Consider the following 21,251-nt stretch of genomic DNA (forward strand, 5'->3'; position numbering starts at 1 on the left):
ACTAGCTCGTGTTATGAAAACCAGGTACTTTCAATGGGTCTTTCCTAGAGTGTGGCATTGGTACTCGACCCTCATATGCTTGGCGTAGCATCATGTATGGTCGTGAATTACTAGTGCAAAGTCTGATGAAGCGAACTGGGGATGGTCATAGCACACACGTATGGTATGACAACTGGATCTTGCTCGACGTTGCTCACCTCCCGAGATACAGAACTGATGAGGTGAATCTGTCTCTCACAGTATCTGAACTAATTGACACGAGATATGGTACGTGGAACGTACAGCGAGTGAGACACCTCTTTGTTGAAGAAGATGCAAACCACATTTTGGGCTTGAAGATTGATATGAGCCGAGTTGATGCAGTGGTGTGGGGGTTAGAGAGAAGCGGTGTGTACAATACAAAAGGTGGCTATAAGCTACTTGAAACGATGCAGGAAGATAATACCGATCTTCAGGTCACGCTACCACCAATGGAGAGGCGCCTTTGGTCCAATCTATGGAAGGTGAAAACCTTGCTGAAGATAAGACATTTTCTCTGGAAGGCGCTTGCAGGAGCTCTAGCTGTAGCTGATCGACTGCGGACTCGGGGCCTACATATTGATCATGAGTGTAGAGGCTGTCAGGCAGCGCCCGAAACCATATGCCATGTCCTCTTCCACTGTCCTACCGCTCAAGAAATCTGGCATTTGTCAGGTTTTCCTCAGCCTCTGGCGGGTTTCTCTACCAACTCTGTAATGCTAAACCTCCAGTATCTCCTGCAGTGTAGCACAAAGAAATCGATCCCACAACATCTCCGACTTTTGTTCCCATGGATTTTATGACATATCTGGAAGGGGAGGAATGAGCTCATCTTTGCTAATACTCGTCTTGGCGCAGCAACAATTATGGACAAGGCTTGGAATGATTATGATGCATGGGCAGAGGTTAATATTGTGAATTCTTCTCAAGTGTACGACGACAATGTTGATGGGGCTCCGATCGTGAAATGGGAGAAACCATGCCAAAGCTTTGTGAAATGTAACATTGATTCATCGTGGATCAATGGGACTGTCAACACTGGAGTCTCTTGGATCCTTCGTAATAACTCAGGTGAACTTATGATGCAAAGTCGCAGATCCTTCTCTTCAGTCCCTACTAAGCTTGAGGCAGAGCTTTTAAGTTTTACTTGGGCTATTGATTGTCTCTCAGACTTACGCTTTGACAAAATTGTGTTTGAATCATCTTCCTACCTTGCGGGCGAAGCAATCCTTAGACCTGAAAAGTTCCTTGGTTGTCAAGACTTGCTGGGATATATCTGCTTCAAGTTGACTAACTTTAGTCTGTGGAACAGCTCCTATGCCCACCTTGAAGGTAATAGATGTGCTCATGAAATAGCTCTCAGTGTCACTAGAGACCACCGGTATCAATCATACATAGCTCGAGGTGGACCATTTTGGCTTAGAGCGTTGACACTAGAGGAGGCAAAAGACGATACATGAAGTCACTGTGATGAAGAAACCTTCTTCTTGACTGTTCTGGTCTTTCTCTTCCTCGTCCCATACGATCTCGCCTGCGTGGTGTTTTTCCTTTTTGCGTTATTTCGGGTCCTATTGGTTCCCGCTGTCTTTTGGTTTTTATTTTTTTTGTTGATGCTCCAAAACTCTGTTGGATTGAGCCTTAAACTCTTTTTCTTCTAATGAAATGCTACTTAGAATTAAAAAAAAATTATTCTTTCAACCCAAACTCGGGAATAAGTTTCGAATGCATATATGATTTACACAAAATAACCCAAATCCAAATTTTCCTAGCTATCTTCGTTCAACCCAACACTCCGGCATGTTCCCCTAGCTCGGATCTTAATTCTTCGGGAATCAGTTACTGTTCTCAATCTTTGACGCGAATCATAGGAATGTGAGATTCACCTTGTTTCTTCGAATGCTGGAACTTCTCGTGACGTCTCCAGAGTAGTAAGTAACCAATGAGCTCGTCGATGCGAAACCAGACACTGAAGCGCAGAACTGAATAATAGGAGGGCCAAAACACTAACCGTAGGAGATAGCTTTGTTGTATTTTAACCCGTTTGTTGTATGTGTTAATTTGTCATTTATCATATTGTGTATTCACTTTGTCTTTGGCCAACAAAGTCGTGTAGCATTTTGAGAGTAAGCCAACGCTGTTTTCCTATAATATAAAACTAGATGATAACATGTACGGGTGAATTTTTTATAGTAATGTATGTTTATTAAATGGTTTTAATATTTTGCAATACTATAATCTTTATCGATTGTAAAATGACGAATACAAATGTTAGTATGTTAAATGTATCATTGTTGTTGAAGAGTTAACATATTACATCTCATTTTAATTATTTTTAAGATTTCATATGCACAAAAAAATTAAGTTTTGCGGTTGACACAAATCACAAAAACCAGATAAGCAACATTGATTGTAAAATGACGAAAGGGGTTAGGTTTTCTGCTCTCAATTTGTTTACTATTGACTCTCCATAAGTAATTTCATTTTTTACTTCTATAAAATTCTGCTTTCGTTCTCGTTTCTGTTTCACTGATATGAGTTTTTTTTAACTTCTTCTGTGAATTACATAAATGTCAATTTTAAAAGATGGGCATCTGTAAAAATTAATTCCACTGCAGATACAAATCTAAGAATCAAAATTTTGAAGAAAATCACCGGCAAACTCTTTTCACAGGTTCGTGTTCAAATCTAATATATCAAGTTGTTATAGAAATATAAGTGAATACTCGAAATATAAATGCATGTCTAGTTTATATTCACAAGTTCGATCTAAAAATCATCTAACTCTAGAAAAACAAAATAAATTGCTTATTTTATTAACTTACACTTTTGAGGTTTAGTTACTTAAGGGTATACCGATAAAAAATATATAATACTTTACTATTCTAGTATATGTAAGCTATCTATAAGGTAATAACTGTTTGATATATTAAATGATAAACCATAAAACTTATAATAAATAGTTCAAATCTCTGATTCATACAATTATAATATCTAGATAGGGTATTAGGGAGAAACAAATATTAGACGAATGATTAAATCTCTCATTCTTGGAATAAACTCAAAAGGATGTGATTAGAAACTTGTCATGATATTTCATTAAAAGATTTTAAGAATAAAAATCAAGACTAAAATATTTAATCTGAATGAAATATTTTATATATAGTGATTTCAATATTAAAAATCACTTCAATTTGAAGAAATATATTTCTGGGATTGCCAAGATCAAATAAAATATTAGAAACCACCTATTTTAAAATAATTTGTATGCGTAAAAGTATATACATTAGAGTAAGCACATAAATCAAAACAAATATCTTTTGTTTATTTACAATCATATTTTTGGTAAATAAATCAAAACAATCATTTTATTTACTTTATACGGTATATAATTAAGCTTTAGTGATATATATATATAAGCTATCTATAAGGTAATAACTGTTTGATATATTAAATGATAAACCATAAAACTTATAATAAATAGTTCAAATCTCTAATTCATACAATTATAATATCTAGATAGGGTATTAGGGAGAAACAAATATTAGACGAATGATTAAATCTCTCATTCTTGGAATAAACTCAAAAGGATGTGATTAGAAACTTGTCATGATATTTCATTAAAAGATTTTAAGAATAAAAATCAAGACTAAAATATTTAATCTGAATGAAATATTTTATATATAGTGATTTCAATATTAAAAATCACTTCAATTTGAAGAAATATATTTCTGGGATTGCCAAGATCAAATAAAATATTAGAAACCACCTATTTTAAAATAATTTGTATGCGTAAAAGTATATACATTAGAGTAAGCACATAAATCAAAACAAATATCTTTTGTTTATTTACAATCATATTTTTGGTAAATAAATCAAAACAATCATTTTATTTACTTTATACGGTATATAATTAAGCTTTAGTGATATATATATATATATAGTATATTTTAATATAAATATTTATTATTGACACTTCTAATTCATATAATTTTATTAACATTTGTATATTTGCTGTAACAAAAATTTAAACCGTTAATCACAAAACTTTTAATGTAAAATTTCTCAATATAAATTTCAAAATTAAATATTAAGATCTCAATAAATTTTCAATGAAAATTTTGAAATTAACATATGCATATATTTTATATAGTATATAATTTAATTTAAATGATATTAATATATATATATATATATATGAATATCTATTAGTGAGACTTTATATTCATAGATTTATGATCATATGTATCTTGATTAAACAAAAAAAAAATTAAACCAGTGATCACAAAATTTTCAATATGAAACTTTTACTATTTTTAGTAATTTATACTCGTTTTAAAAAATTAAAATTAAAAATGTAAGAAAATTTAATTTTTTTATTATATGCTTAATGTGATTTTTTTAGTTTCTTCTAATAATATAAAATTCTACATATAATGCACTAATTTTTGACTATAATAATATTAAATTAGACATAAAATTCACTTATTTTCGGTTACACGTCCAAGAAAAATTTAAGGTGGAGTAGTAGAGGATGATTTATCTATCGGGAATTGATTGGCGTCACAGTACAAGGAAGAGCCACATGATTGTTGCATAATCAGTAAACAAGATTTTCAAACTTCAGAATATTGACACATTGCCCATCGTAAATATTGTATGATCATATGTATATATATATATAAAATATTTTTTACTTGAAAAACATATATAAAAAATATTGTACCATCCATTAATTGTAAATAACTAATAATTGATTGTGGTGTAGTGGTAGGAACAACTTATATCATGGAGAGGGAATAGGAGCAGTGGATTCCATCCTTACTTGTTTCATATAAACACTAAATTTATAGGTTTCTTTAAAAAAAATCCATTAATTGTAAATAACAAGTTCATTCAACAAAACAGCGGTAAAGATTTTTGGCAAATAAATTAATAATTAATTTACAGTCAAAGATTTTTATGGAAACACATTGCATAATACAAAAGAGTCGATATACAGTAGAACCTCTATAAATTAATACTCGATAAATTAATAATCTCTATAAATTAATAAATTTCCTCGATCCCAACTTGGACCGGTGTAAAATATGACACAAATCGATAAAATAATAAGATAAAATAACCACGTGTTAGTGGTCTAATGGTAAAACTCAACTTGGGAAGTCATGGGTTCGAGTACTACTGGGAGGTGATTATCTTGAGGAACCTTCGGACCCAATACGGAGAAGTCTGCTAACGTTTGGCCACTGGTGGGATTTACATGGGGTGATCACCAGCCCTCCTGGATGTCTCGGCGGGCTCTCCGGCTAAGCTACGGTGGACGGTCATTGGCGCTAGTCGGATCCTCTCGAGGCTTCGGATACCAGGGTCATAAAAAAAAAGATAATAATATTTTTAAAACTCCCATGTAAATATATAGTCCCATAAAAATTATAAATTAATAATCTATTTCTATATATATTTTATATAAGTACAAACTAAACATTAAATACTTCTATTTTTCTTAATATTTTAATATATTTTGATAATATTTAGTAACATTATATCGAAAACCACGTAACAATTCTATGAAACATAAAAATATACACCAAATAAGATAATAAAATAATATGAAAATCAAATTTATAAAATTTAAATAATTTATATACGGTAAAATCAAATATTTTCTTATTTTATTAATAAAAATGTAAAATCTCTAAAATAATCTAAAATGGAAACTTTTATAAATTAATATCTTTATAAATTAATAAACTTTTGAAGTCCCAATATTATTAATTTATAGAGGTTCCACTGTATCTGTTTATTGACAAAAGATCCTACCATTCATTCATTGGAAATTATAAACCTATTGACCACTATTCGAATATGCGAAATAAAATAACTATGAATATTAATTACATAATGTGTGTTACCAAATATGGAATTTGTGAATATATATATAAACACGATTAGACATACGATCAGTTCACAGTAAGCAGCAAATACATAATATCGAAAGGTGAATCATATATTAGGAATATATATACTGATATACATGTTAACGTTAGAAGTTTTCTATTGAGGAAGACTAAATTTATTTCACTGAAAATAAATAGCATTTTCTTCAAATATTTCTTAATATACAAAATTTTAGTTTGTGTAATTATATATATTTATATTATAAAGTATATATTGCACCATAATTTTGTTTAATGATAGTTTTCAAATCTGTATATTTTTTACTTCGAAGGATATTCAGGCAAAACCGGGCTTCGTAGTCTGGTGGTAAATGAACCTCGGCTGAGGTGCCCGCCATCCGAGTTCGAGCCCCGGCCACGAGGGGTATTTACATGGGCTGCCTCTCGCCCTCCAGATCACTTCGCGTAACCAGGGGCCCTTAAGTGGACGCTTAAAAATCCTGTAATGGCATGGGCTTAGGTCCGGTGGGCTAGTCGATCACGCAAAGTGGTCGGATACTGGATTATCAAAAAAAAAAAAAAAAAAAAAAAAAAAAAAAGGATATTCAGGCAAAGAGTTTTGTAACATATATATATACATGGCAACCAAGAAAAGGTTATCCTTTATTTTGTCCATGTTGGTGGTCTTTACTCTTACGAGCCTTGTTCCTACAATTTCAGGTAAGACATTTATTTGTTTATGTTTATGTTTTCTCAAAAGCAAAATAAGAAGTGTTATCAATCCGAAGTTCTTTCAAATCAAGAACTTTTAACTAATTGATTTATTCAAAAGAAATGTAATAATGTTTTCTTTAAATCCTTAATATTCTGAATCTGTCAGTTTCTAATTTAAAACCAATGCTCTACTTACTATTATGAGCTAAATAGGGATAGGCAAAAATGGGATATTTACAGACTGTGGACAATGTGTGGGCGAAACGCCGGAAAAGACATGCTATGAAAAATGCATCTCTCTGAATTTCAACCTTGGGGGAGTTTGCTTACCTCGGGAGAATGCAAATGTAAATGTAAATGCAAATTCAAATGAAAATCATTATTGTTGCTGCTTAAAATTGAAACCAAATAATTCTTAATCTAATATGTATCCTATACTTTGAATCAAAAAATAGTATCTTCAATTATGTAAATAAATTAATGTATTTGGTATTCAAATATGATAAATTTATTTCTAAAAAGCCAAACATTCAATTATTAATTTTTATTTTGAGAGAGCACCAAAATAAAATATTGAAATTTCTTTCAACGAAATAAAACATTTTAAATGCAGAAATCCCGTTTGATGAAAAAAGTTCACAAATTTACGGTGTGGAATGGTGTGATACATGTTAGATTTTTTCATATTGCCTCTAATATGAAACTATCTTATGTAAATTAATAATAAAAACACAGAATACAAATTTTTCTAAATTTAATATAAACCGCACAATCAGTTATTTCAATATAAAACATATTTTAAATAAAAGAATCTAAAAAGGATTTTTTTTGGTAAATTAGTAACTCTATAAATTAATAAAATATGACAGTCTCAATTTTATTAGTTTATAAAGTTTATTGTATATTATTATTCTTTTGCTACGCACAAAGATTATATTTTAATATTATTATTATTATTATTTTACTTTGTTGTATGTATTCTATCAATGTAAATAGACTGTCCGAGAAAGACTTTATACAAAGTGGGGACTCTCAAATCAAACACTCGACTTCAAAACAAAAAATGCCCTGCCAATTTATCCGTTGTCCTCCTTACCACAGCGAGTTTTGAAGCTAATGTAGAAGATTGCATTATACGCCTTGACTTTATTCTACTACTCCACATCTTCTCTGGTTCTTACAATTATCTTCCTCATCTCAACTGGCAGTAAAGACACAATTTATTCCTGAAAGACAAGACAAGACAAAAAAAGAAGTTTAATGAACATAAGAAACCATCCAGTTTCACTCAAGTTTGTTTCCTCACCGGTTGCAATCGCTTGGAGTACAGCACGAATTCCGCGTATAGATGAAGCCATTCAGCGTCTTCTTCCATCTGTAGATGAAAAAGATATTGACATGATGCAGATGAAAGAAGATAAAAAATGGGCAAACAATATATATATTTCCCTTTAGCTTTTGACAACCTCATAGTATTGCAGCTTATCACTTCCCGTGAGTTCATCTTCTGTCATCCAATCGGGCATATCATCTTTGAAAAAATCATCCACAACTTTTTCGTCCCACCATCCGCGTTCGTCTTCCTCCTCTAACCCTTTGATACAGAAAGTAGACATAGCAATATATTTTATTTAAAAAAAGAAAGAAGTAGACATAGCAAATAATACCTTGTGCAGACAGAGCCCGGCCCCGAGAGTACGTGGCTGTGTATATGTAAATTTCATTTTTTTTATAAATTTGGAGGTCTAAAATTTTTTTTGAGCCGATTTGTATGTAATTTTTTTCAAAAAATTTAGAGTCATGTGGTAAATGTTTCACTTAGCTTGGTTCAGAGCCGGCCTTGTGTACAGATTGTAGTAGTGGAGTTTTTAATTTATACATTTTGCATATAATACATTTTAAAATTTATTTATATATATATTTTGTGTTTAAAATAATTTATATTTACATGTTGTGTTTAAAAAATATACTTTAACATCTATCATTTTAGTATTTATGGGATTTATAGGTAAAAAAAAATTTGTTGAATAATATAACCTTATTATCTATCATATTATTTTAGTAAATTTTATTGATATAGGATATGTTTTGGATATCATGATGTTAAGTTTTTTTTAATTAAGATTTCAAAATTTTAGATTACTCTAATTTTTATAACATATATAGTTTGTTTTTTTTATGGTGCATTTGAAAAAGTTATTCTTTATTATCTATGATTTTATTTTTTAAAAAATTTGAAATATTATCATTTTGAGTTTTAATATTTATTTTCAAAATTGTATTTTTTCAAGAAAAATTTGGAAAATTACACAAATTTTTTTGAGTTTCGAAAATTACATGATTTTGATTTTTTTTCTTACTACATTAATACGTTATAATATAAAAATATTTTAATTTTTGATAATATTATCTAAATTTTTCTCAATGGATTTTGTTATAACAAAAATAAAAAATAAATTTATTATTAAAATTGAATTTGCCATTAATATTTTAAATTAGTTATTAAAATTTCATAGTTTTCTAATAACATATTTCTCAAATAGTATATGAACTAAAGGTTATTATATATTATTATATTTTTGTATATAAACATATTAAAACAATATATTGATGAGAGTTTCAAAATAAATAAAAATATAATATATAGTTGTAGATATAAAAACTTAACTTATGTTAACAAATTTAGTTTTGTATAAAAATATTATATATTTTACAAATTACTGCCAGTTTTAATGATAAGTGATAATTTATTTAAATGAAACAATTTTAAAATAAAATTTGTTAATTTACCTATTTAATATAATTTTCATATTTAATTCATAAATCACTTCTATTTTATATAATTATAAAATTTATAAAAAAATATTATAGAAATTTGTTTTTAGAATAAAATCTTAGTTAACATTGATCTATAATAATATTATATTACTAATTACGATATTAAATTAATGTGTTATTTTATAAAATTATTTAAATTTTAGTAAGATTTTGTTAGATTCTTTCACAACCGATTTTTTTATAATTAAAAAATAAAATTTATGGTTAGTTTATTATTAATGTAAATAATCAAATATATCATATTAACTAATTCTTTAAACGGTTTTATTATGACTTGTTAATAGTACATAAATTATTACCCTAAATTATTAGATTAGATAGTTTATTTATGGTCAAACTACACTTTAATTAAGGAGATATCTAAATTAAGGAGCTATCTAAATAGCAAACCATTTTGTTTTTCATTTATATATAAGTTTTTTTTATAAATGATATAAATTTGAGAAAAAATATAATTTTTATATAGGGTTGTGAATTGGTTATACAAAATCTGCAGTTTATTCATGAGAATCAGAAAAAGGTTTACTGCAAAAAATCTGGTTTAAAAGATTTTACCAAAAAAGCTTTAAAAGGCTAATTTATCCTCTCACACAATATTTCTTCTCCGGTCAACCATGGTGGAGGAGGATCCACAACTGTTTTTTCCCATGTAAATGCTTGAGTGTTTCTCCTGTAAGGATGATCTTCATCTAAAAACCTTATGTGGCAATCAAACCAACTATGTTTCCGTCCATTACGTAACCAGAACGCACCTGTCTCATCTTGACAATATGGACACGATAACCGACCATGTGTCGTCCAACCTGAAAGCATCCCATACGCTGGAAAATCGCTTATCGTCCACATCAACACTGCTCGCATTATGAATCTTTCTTTCCTTGAAATATCATATTCTTCCACACCATCTTTCCATAAACTCTGTAACTCTTCAATCAGCGGCTGAAGGTAAATATCTAAGCTTTTTCTTGGATGTTTGGGCCCGAGAATTAGCACCGAAAGGTATAAGAATTCTCTTTTCATACACATTCCCGGAGACAAATTGTATGGAGTTACAATAACTGGCCAAAGGGAATGTGCTTCGCCATTCATACCAATCGGATTAAACCCATCCGTTGATAAGCATAGATAAATGTTCCGGCTTTCAGCAGCAAATCCAGGATATAACTCACTGAAGTGTTTCCACGCTATGGCATCAGATGGATGATGTATTTCTCCTTCCGGAGTTACATGTTCCTTATGCCACCGCATATTGGAAGCTGTCGCCTCAAGTTGGTATAGACGTTTCAGACGATCTGCTATTAGTAGGTAAAACATTCTCTGTTTCGGTTTGTTTTTACCTTTTCCGTTCTTCGGGTAGTAGCGATCTTCTCCACAAAACCAACAACTGACCAACTTCGCATCATCTCCTTCCAAAGTAACATACAGTTCTTCACACATACGTCAATCTTCTGTAAGGGTAACCCAAGCGACCGTATCAGTTTCTGCGTCTCGTAATATGTTGCTGGAGCTTTATTTGGCTGCGGAAGTATGTTTTTAAATACTTCAGATATCTCATCTACACAAGCTTCTGGTAGATTATAATCTGTCTTCACTTTCATCATCCGCGAAGCAAGAGACAACTGAGAAATTCCTTCTACACATCCTTCGTAGAGAGGTTGAGTGGCTGCTTCAAATGCTTCAAAAACACTATCATGATAGGGATCTGCTATGTCCGTCTCTTCTATAGCTTCCGGCATGTAAGCTGGCGCAATGTCTGCGGGTACCTCTGGAATATTCTGGTGGTGATCTTCATAAGCATTCCAAATAGGAGTCTCTAACATTTCTTCTTCACCCGTCGAATGATTCGCCCCGGAACTCTCACCAACATCGTAGAATTTCTCTCCATGACTCGTCCAAACATAATAATTTCCCTTGAAACCGTACAAGAATAGATGTCGTGCGACAACTCTTGCTTCGCGTTGGTTCACATTTTTTCATCGAGCACACGGACACAACAAAGTTTCTCTTTCTTTGTAATCTTCTTGATTACACGCAAATTGAATAAATGCATCAACACCTCCAAGAAATATTTCTGAAACCTGATTACTCTCAGGATCAATCCTTTGATTCATCCATTCTCTAGATTGAAAGTAGAAAGACATTTTGTTCTAAAAATTTGAGAGAAGAACAAAAGTTCTAAATGTTACGGTTATGAAGCATATATATAATACAAAATAGCCACGACATAGCCACGAAAAATTCGTGGCTCCGTTAAAATATCTGCAAACGAATATTTCTCTGCCATAGACCGAATAAAGACTGAAAAAGCATGTATAGCCACGAAACAGCCATGAAACAACCGTGGCTATATCCCATTTCGTCAAACGATTGGACGTAACACTTCCTTTTCGATGTCGGCACAAAAAAACAAAACATTGCCACGTTTTATTAGTGACATACTCTTGGCTATATTCTTTAACCACGAAAATTTCGTAGCGTTCTGTGGCTAAGCCTAGCCACGCTTTGTTTTGTGACTCCATCGTGGCTATTTTAATTTTACCGTGGCTTTTTACGTTTCGTGGCTTTGACGTGGCGTTGTCGTGGCCTCTTTTAAATAACCACGGTTTTTAAGTGGCAATACAGTGGCTATGCGATAGATTTTTACTAGTGTAATAATCCTAATAATCTCTTTGTATTTACTGCATTGATTATTTTGTTTTATATGTATACTTTATCATTATTTTCAACAAATTTTTGCATTTAAAATAATCAACTAATACATATTAAAGCTGGAAAAGTTGAACCAAGTCAAGATATCAGAATCTTAAAACAAAACAAGAAATAAATAATTTTTATTTGGATATTCATTGACGTTCAAACAAATTAGAAGGAAAAAAGAAAAATTATGACAAAAAAAGGAAAAAAAAAGAAATTTAAAGATGAAACAGAATCTGCTTTTTTGAAGCTGAAATAATTAAACCAAAAACTTTTTCCTTAATACTTAGTTACAAATCACTCTATTGTTTTCATTATTTATTGAACATTTTAGGTTATTTTCAAATTTTCATAAGCTTTAAACAGACAACTAATTAAACTTGGTCATTTACAAATTTTCTTCATTGTTTTGTTGTCCAAGATCAGGTATGTCTCGCTTTTTTTCTCTATTGTATATTGTTAACTTACAACTGAGTTTTAAACATGTAATCGATCAAGCAGGTGTCTCTATATCGCAAATCCTTTTGCTTATCTGCGTTTTTAGTAATTAGTAAGTATCGCTTTCAAGCTGAAATCACATGCATATATGTCAGTTATTCTTCTTTAGCTTAACAAAACATTTCCTAACTACTTTTACATGATATATTAATGTGTTTTTATGAAGTCTTTAATCCAAATTCACAATTATAGATATATACATCCTTAGTTTATTTTAATATTTAATGTTTTAGAGGGAAAATATTTTGCTCCAAAATCGATGATGTTTTCAATTTTAATGCAAAAATTATTAGCCTTTATATTATATTATCTTTTGTATTCTGTAATGTGTTTTATCACTGATCGAATTACAATTAGATGAATAATTTTTGATTTTTTTTTTTGTTTAAAATGCAAGATATGTACAATCTTAAAAAATTACCCATTAAAAAAGGATGGAGTATTAGAAATTTAGAACCTTTATCGGATGCTAGAAAAGTTCCATTATATCATTTTCCATTATTTTCAATAAGATTTGTATTTTTGAGAAATAATTTTTTGATAAGCTTTCAAATAAGGCTTTAATAATTATTTTATTAAAAATCACATGATTTCTTACAGCAGCTTACAATAATAATAAAACTTCTTTGAAAATTGTATCGGGACTTAGTACCAGAAAGGAGAGAAAAAAACAAAAACAATGTTTTATGACATTTAGTATTTTGAAATTTAATTTTAATAAAATAGTTAATTTTATTTAAATATATTTTGAAATACCTTTTTATCCTATCTAGGAGTTTTAATTTCAATCCAGGGTTTGGTCCGATTTTTATTCTGTTTGGTTTTTGTTCTTTAGCCGATAAAGTTTTTCTGGATTAATGAAGTCTACTATATCTTGTATAGAATACTCTATCGTCACCCTAGCATGTCTTTTGATGTATTTTAAAATACTCACAAGTTAATCTATGACTAATGCCCAACATACCTCTGTGAAAAAAAACAAGTCATATATGGTTCACCAATTCTACTATTAAGATAGCAAATATAAAACTACTTGTATAAATTTATAGACTTAATAACCACGATTTCCTTGGTTTTTCACAAGCTCCATAATTTTTACCCACTGTCTTTCTTCAGTGATTTTGGCACAGTCTACATCTATATTATTAAAAGAGAAGTACTCATTTGAAAATGTTTGTACTTCATTAATTAAATTCTCTATTTTTTAACTTGTCTTTTTCAGTTGCATTTATGAAATATTCTAAAACAAATAAAATAGTCTAATTTATTACTTGTCTTTTTAGTTACATTAATGAAATATGCTTAAATAAATTTAACCTTCTCATTTTATTGTTTGTCTTTTTCAGTTACCTTAATGAAATATTCTTAAATAAATTTGGACATAATGTCATTTAATCAACCAAAAAAACTCATGAGTTATCTTTAGATGCATAATTTTAATAAGGAGATTTTAAAAAACGTGCATCATTAAAATGTTACCTAAAACATGCAATACTAATATATAACATGCATCAATAAAACTAGAATTTGACTCACACAACTGTACGGATATTATTTTCAGTTGATTAAATTTAAAAATAATTATTTATTCAAAAAATATTTAAGAATGGCTATGTTTTAAAAAATTATATGGTATTAGTTGCTCATAACTCATTTGTCATTTGCTAAATTTATGGTTTTTATTTATATTTTTTATTATTTAATTATAATATTTTCATTTTATATTTGAAAGATAAATGAATTTTCTTTCAAACAATATTTTTTTAAATGTATTTTTGTAAAAATAATCAAATTAAATTGTTATTATCATTGAATATACTTATTTTTGACATAATTTGAGTTTTCGTTTACATCAAAACTTATCATATTTTAGGATAATTTTAATTTAAAATGTAATTTTCATATTTTTCAAACAAATTCAAAAAATATTTTTTAAATATTTTGTTATAATTTTTTTAAAAATATTGAGTTACATTTCAAATAAAAAGGTAAAGATATTAAAATTATTCTAATTAAAATATGTAAAATTTAATATAGTTTTAAAGAAATAGTCAATATAAAAAAATTACACATAAAAAAAATCATGATTTTTGTTAACTGGGTGGATATGATATCGCAAACAAAAGAAAAATTTCTGTTTTTACAATTATCTAATTAACTCTATATACTCATTTTTTAAATATATTTTATATGATATCACACATTCGTAAAAAAATAGATAGTTTAAGATGCAAAAAAATATTTACTTAATAAATATAATATGAACGAATATTACAAATACATCATTTAATAAAATAAATAATTAAAAACTGAAAATTCATATCCGCGCGCTATATCAGCGCGCGGATCAGGTTCTAGTTTGGGATTAAAATACAGTTTACGTTTGAAAAAATAATAAATCAATATAAATATGCATTTAAAGCACATAAGTTACACACATACCCTTTTTTTTTCCACCACGCGTAGACTTGCTCTTGCGTTTTTGGATGCAAACATTTGACGATAGGAATATCCGATTCCGGTTTGGTTGCGAATATCTTCAACGAAATAAGGAGTGTACTCAAGAATGACGAATGGAAATTTTTATAACATTTCGTAAATATGTCAACGTTTATCAGTTCGAGAAGATATTAGCAACTAAACCGGAATCAGATATTACTATCATCAAATGTTAGCATAAGAAAATACAAGAGCCAAGAGTCTACGTCTAGTGGAGAAAAAAAGAAGGTATGTGTCTAACTTATGTACTTTAAATGCATATCTATATTGATTTATTATTTTTTAAACGTTAATTGTATTTCAATCCCAAACTTAGACTGTCCAACATCACTGAAGAAAGATCAATAGGTAAAAACTATGAGACGTGTGAAAACCAAGGAAATCATGGTAATTAAGTCTATAAACTTATACAACTAGTTTTCTATTATTTATTCTATATTGTAAAATTGGTTAAACCTTTGTATTATTTTTTCACGGAGGTATATATATATATATATATGTTGGGCTCTGGCCGCAGCTGAATTTTTGAGTGTTGTAAGATACAACAAAAGATATGATAGGGTGAAGATGTAGTATTCTATACAAGATATAGTGGACTTTACTAATCCGGAAGAACGCTCTTGGCTAAAAAAGGATACCAAGCACTATTGCTATCCATGGTATACATTTAGGGATAGAGTATGTGAAGAAATTTGCGGTTCAACGAGAGGAAGATCGACCATTTCAGGTCGACTGGTGTACCAAAAATGTAGCTCCACGCCTCCACATGATCCCTTATCAAAACTTGGTTACATAAGTAAGGTGATACAAGTTCTTTGTCTAAATGTGTTGTTCATTGTTTCAACTTCTTGTAACTATAATTATTGTCTTCATTGTAGATCATTTATTAAGACAAAGGTTGTGCAACTTAAAAGGGAAACCTATGCGTTGGTGTAAAAAAGAAAAAAGGGAGATTATGTGATGTCTCTCTATTAATTTTGTATAATTTGGATGATAATGATGATAACAAGTGATATTTATTACACACTAAGTTATAATAAAATAATATTTGACACAAGTTCAAAATAGCAAAGTTCAAACATATCACAACTTTAATATCACATAAATTCAGAAAATACATAAGTTTAAGCATTTGACATCCAAATTTTAACAAAATATTTATGCAACAAAATTATATAGTAATCTTTTGTAACTGAGCCAATCTGTAAAATTGACATTAAAGCACATCAGCAAAACATAAAACATCATCTTAAAAAAAAGTTATCAAAGAAAAGCCTGTTCTCATTAGCTAGACATATAAATAAACAAGAATATTGTTAACCTCATCATTATATACAATAAATTTATAAAATTCATTCAAGAGTTCAAAAATTGATAAATATACATGAACGAACAAAAAATCTTCAAATTTCATTTTTAATTTGGATAAAATATAAATTTATTGAAATTAGCAAAGAATACTTCTTGAGAAGTCTACTCAATTAGTAGAATTCTTGAGAATTCATCATTTATAAATTATTGAGTTACTTTTGTAATTGGATAAATTTTTGATTTTACCAGAGAAGACATTTACTATCAGAATCAGGTTCATTTTGCAATTGAACAAAATTTTACAGAAATTAACTTTTTAATAAAAGATTTTTAGAGAAGTTTGTTGTGAGTAAACTTCCGGAGAAATCTTCTTATTGTCACATGAAGTCTTCAAAGTGTCGCAAGAAGTCTTCAAAGTGTCGCAAGAAGTTTTCAAAGTGTCGCAAACGTATCTTAATTTTCAATTGATCATGTTTGACTTTATAAGAGAAATATTTGTTAGAGGTCTTATATGGCAAGACTTTTTTGATTAAAATCTCGGAATAAAAATAAAGTATACTTATGGAAACGTCTCTTATGAGAAAACTACTCCAGAAGTATGCTAAATAATTAATTTTAAAATTAAATATTTTATTATTTTTATCAATTGTAAAACTGATCTTAAAAGACTTTTTGCAATATTTTAGTGACTTTATGTGACATTTAGAAGACTTCTCAATAATTCTACTCACATTAGACTTTTTTAGAAGTCTTCCATAAAAAGTCAAATTTCTTAAAAAAATTTGGTCAATTACAAAATTAATCTCGCTTTTTGGAAACTTCTCGAGAAGTCTATTTAATTTTTTTTTTGTTACAAAGAAAAGCTTGTAGACTTCTAGAAAAGTCTTCTATGAAAATTTCTTAAAATAGTCAATTGCAAAACCAACTTATGTATTGACCATAAGACTTCCCAAAAAACTTCTCTAGATATGTTTTTCAGTTTTGCAATTGACCAAAAAAATAATAAAACATTTAATTTTATAGTTTATCAATTAGCAAACTTCTTAAAAACTCACAATTTTTTTTTCAAATATGTTTCCAGTAGAAATCATACCTAGATCCAGTGAGAGTTCATGCTTAGTTTCTCCAAACACCCAAGATTTCCTAATGAAAGATACACACTCGTTATTGACCAAAACTCACTAAACTCGGGCAACTTTAATGAAAATATAATCTTGAAATCCAAAATTTTGAGTTTTAAAAATGAAATAAGAGACAATTTGCAAGATAAATGATTTATGTATGTAATTAAAAGATGAATAAATTGATTTCTAACACATTTAAAACTTGTTTTTGGTTGTTAATGGTAGTTGGTGATATTGAAGACAATTGTAAATAAGTGATGAAGATGAAGATGTTTAAGTATGATGCGAAAAAGATAGGTAGTAGCATTTTGCGTGAATTAGTTAAACTTTTAGGATGAATTATAGCAAGAAAAATATTATAATATAGGGTTAATTTTGTGTTTAAACATAAATTTTAGGATATTTTTAAAGAACCAGAAAAAATGTCAAAGGAACGTTCGGAGGTTGGAGTGACAACAATCTCAACTTCATTACTATTGCTTGTGTTTGCTATGGGAATATATCCTACCTTCAAAGTATAAGTCCAGGTTTAATGTTACATACTTACAACGAACCATCGTCGTTCTTTTGATATTTAGTATGTAATAATATGTAAAATTAATCCTTAAAACCGATCGTAAGTCTTGCTTATCCTTACTTACTTTTTATGCATAACTAGATAAACTCTAAATCCATTTAAGCAAACTAAAACCTGGAAAATGATAAAAACAAATCTAAAAAAAAACAACTTAAACATAAAAATGTTAAATCAAACAGGAATGGGCAAAGCTTGAACCCATCCACCACTGTTAATGAAGTCGAGATTAATCAAACTTTGAACACTGAATCCACTCAGCTTCTTAACCCAGCTCACACGTCTCCCCGTATTTGATCCACTCCCATAGCATCCAATCTCTGCAAACGTCAGCTGAGATACATGGCCCCTAAAGTGCCATGAGTCCCAACCTTGGGGAACAACCACGTCGGTCAGGTCTGTGTTGTAAAAGATCACTCGAGCGTAACTGCGCCACGGTCTGCCCAAGAAAGCCTTCCCCGATCTGTAAACGAGGCTGTCCGTGAACACAAATCCGCTAGCGTCATACGGGTTGATCCGTCCTTGAGCCGTTATGTAACCAGCTACCCCCGGTTTTAGCGTCGCTCCTAGCACGTTTATCACGCATTTCTAAAACCCACCAATCACACAATTTTATTTAATAAAAATAAACAAAAGATCGCGGTTACTTAGGAGTTAGGACTACTATGTGTATTCATTCAAAAATATATACTATGTGATTATTAGTTTTTTACCTTTTCGTTGTTTGGATATAGATATGTAAACATTGTTTAATTGTAGTTATCAATTTGATTTATCTAGATTTAATATATCTGCTATACACGGATCTTTTACTGGTATTATTAAAACTAAAAAATATAATAAAACTCACAAGGTTATGTGAATAGTCAGAATGTAACGAACCTTGTAAATAGATTGGCCGTTACCAAATATGAAATCAACGGCGCCTTGGATAGTGCAGCGGTGGAAGAAGTGTCGGCCATCAGCATCCCACAAGGTGTCTTGAACTCCAGAAAACCCTACCGAGTAAAAAGCACATTTATCACCGTTGATCAACGCCGCCACGGCAGGGATCCTAGGGTTTCTGTTCACTTTCCCTTTATTCGGGAAATTGTACGTATTCTGTAAATAATGCAAAAAGGAAAAAAAGAACAGTCATCTACAGTAAAAAAATCAAATAAATAGAAGAAAAAGACAGAAGAAAAAAACAAAAGTCACCGTACCACGAATGTCAGGCTTTTAATGACGGTGTTATCGGCGACAGTAGCAAAGGTAGGGCTTTGTGCAACCGAGTCATGATCGTCCCATTCAACTCTAGTGTTCCTCTTTCCAGCTCCAACTATTACTATGAACGGTTTATCATAGGGTATCTTTATTTTCTCCCTACAGCATAACATTAATCGTTACTAAGCTCTCTTTTTTTTGCATATATGTCAAGTTAGTTACATGTGGCTATACTGACCTGTAAAGGCCGGCTGCAACGTTGATGAAGAACCAATGGCGGTTGTTGACTGGGACCGAATCAATAGCCTTTTGTATTTTCGTGAAATTTGAATGACCCGATTGATCTACGAACACTTGTTGGTGGTACGCTTCGATGATATGTTGTAAGCAAAAACAACAGAAAAGAGCGATGAAAAGTCGACGATTTCCCATTAGATGATGTCAAAACGTAATAGACTGTGGAGTAGGGCGAAAGACAAATGAGAATAGTGGAGGTTAATGTATTATTTAATAAAGGCTCTGCGATTAATGCTTTTTATTTTGTTAAATATTTTGATCAAGATTTATTATTTTGTTTCCTTTTGATTATGTATGGAATCAAAGTTTGAATTTACATGAAACTGGCAAGTTTAGCTTTGTTTTGCGATTTGGTGATCAATTTTACTTTGTGTGAGATGCCATAAACCAAAAAAAAAGGAAGTTGTGATCTTTGTGATTGTGGCAACTATAAAGTTTGTGGTCGAGACTTTGTATTTATTGGAAAATTATTACATAAATATAGTATTGAATTTTGTGTAGTAGAAACTACATTAGATTAACAGAAAATTACACACATGAAATCAGGAATTAGTCTTACACAAGATATTTGACAGAAATTTGGAGAATATTTGTTAAATCTACAAAATTTAAAAAAATCTGTCAATTTTTAAAATAACTAAACTCTTTCCAAATTCTAGTTCCAATAACTAGGCATGGGCATTTGGGGTCCCAATCGGATTTTCGGTTTAGTCCAATCGGGTTTCGGTTTTTCGGGTTTATCAAAATCAGCCTCATTCGGGTTATATGAAAATTCGGTTCGGGTTCTATTGGGTTCGAGTCGGGGTTAGTAAATCTTCAAAGAACCGGTACAACCCAATGTACTTTCGGGTTTGGGTCTCAATCGGTTCTTCGGTTTAAATGTACCTGATTTATATCTATTTTGTAATAAAAAAATAAGTAAAATAGGTTCTTCGGTTTTAAAATACTTGATTTGTACCTATTTTGTAACCAAAATATAAATAAAACCGGTTCAAAAAAAAGAAAGGAACATCAAATGTGATCATTCAAAATCAAATGAAAGTTAAACATAGTTATTGATCGAAAGAAAACCAAATAAATGAAAGCATAAAACGAAAACCAAGTTCTCATGAAATAAAAACATTATTCAATGAAAACAAAACCAAAATCTAAAAACTTCAACCTTCAACCGCCACATTCAACCATCAATTTTCGTATAATAGATAATTATTTTAGATGTTTAATATATTTTGAATACATATTAGGAATTGAGATCATGTTTGGTACAAGTTATTTTTGAGAATTTTGAATATTTCGGATTCTATCGGATATCCATTTAGGTTCGGTGGGTTCGGTTCGGATAATACCCATAACCCGAAATACCATAAAACAAGATTCATTCGGTATTTATGCCGGGTTAGGATTCATTTTTATCGGATCAGATTCGGTTTATTTGCCCAGCCCTACCAACAACCCCCTAGTAGAACAAAAAGGAAGTTGTAATCGTTGTACTGCGGTAACTGTAAAACTAGTGATCGACACTTTACATTCACTTTGGAAATTATTATAAGAGTTTTTAGTAATTAAACCTCTCATCTAAAAATG

At 29.9% G+C, this 21,251-nt stretch overlaps 2 protein-coding genes and 1 pseudogene across 2 annotated transcripts; 1 reads left to right on the plus strand and 2 right to left on the minus strand.

Moving 5' to 3' along the window:
- Positions 1-92: 92 nt before the first annotated feature.
- LOC125583022 lies at positions 93-1,478 on the plus strand. Its single transcript, XM_048749552.1, has 2 exons — positions 93-731; positions 834-1,478. Exons 1-2 carry the CDS (start codon positions 93-95, stop codon positions 1,476-1,478), a joined length of 1,284 nt encoding a protein of 427 aa, XP_048605509.1.
- A 6,227-nt stretch (positions 1,479-7,705) lies between these two features.
- LOC125583023 lies at positions 7,706-8,382 on the minus strand (annotated as a pseudogene).
- Positions 8,383-16,325: 7,943 nt separating this feature from the next.
- LOC106414782 (probable pectinesterase 29) lies at positions 16,326-20,527 on the minus strand. Its single transcript, XM_013855363.3, has 4 exons — positions 19,609-20,527; positions 19,370-19,529; positions 19,050-19,268; positions 16,326-18,755 (listed from the first exon to the last, which is right to left on the minus strand). The coding sequence occupies exons 1-4, from the start codon at positions 19,800-19,802 to the stop codon at positions 18,342-18,344; spliced, it is 987 nt and encodes a 328-aa protein (XP_013710817.1). The 5' UTR covers positions 19,803-20,527; the 3' UTR covers positions 16,326-18,341.
- Positions 20,528-21,251: the final 724 nt, after the last annotated feature.

Source organism: Brassica napus, chromosome C3, assembly GCF_020379485.1.
Source record: "Brassica napus cultivar Da-Ae chromosome C3, Da-Ae, whole genome shotgun sequence".
NCBI classification, from domain to species: domain Eukaryota; kingdom Viridiplantae; phylum Streptophyta; class Magnoliopsida; order Brassicales; family Brassicaceae; genus Brassica; species Brassica napus.

What these genes read in the sequence shown, in the direction of transcription:
- LOC125583022 (XM_048749552.1), top strand. Translation starts at nt 93, where the DNA reads ATGTATGGTCGTGAATTACTAGTGCAAAGTCTGATGAAGCGAACTGGG. An exon ending in CGGGTTTCTCTACCAACTCT is followed by an intron (nt 732 to 833) that starts GTAATGCTAAAC and finishes CATATCTGGAAG; the next exon opens with GGGAGGAATGAGCTCATCTT.
- LOC106414782 (XM_013855363.3), bottom strand. Translation starts at nt 19,802, where the DNA reads ATGGGAAATCGTCGACTTTTCATCGCTCTTTTCTGTTGTTTTTGCTTA. An exon ending in TTAAAAGCCTGACATTCGTG is followed by an intron (nt 19,269 to 19,369) that starts GTACGGTGACTT and finishes CATTATTTACAG; the next exon opens with AATACGTACAATTTCCCGAA. An exon ending in ACGGCCAATCTATTTACAAG is followed by an intron (nt 18,756 to 19,049) that starts GTTCGTTACATT and finishes GGTGGGTTTTAG; the next exon opens with AAATGCGTGATAAACGTGCT.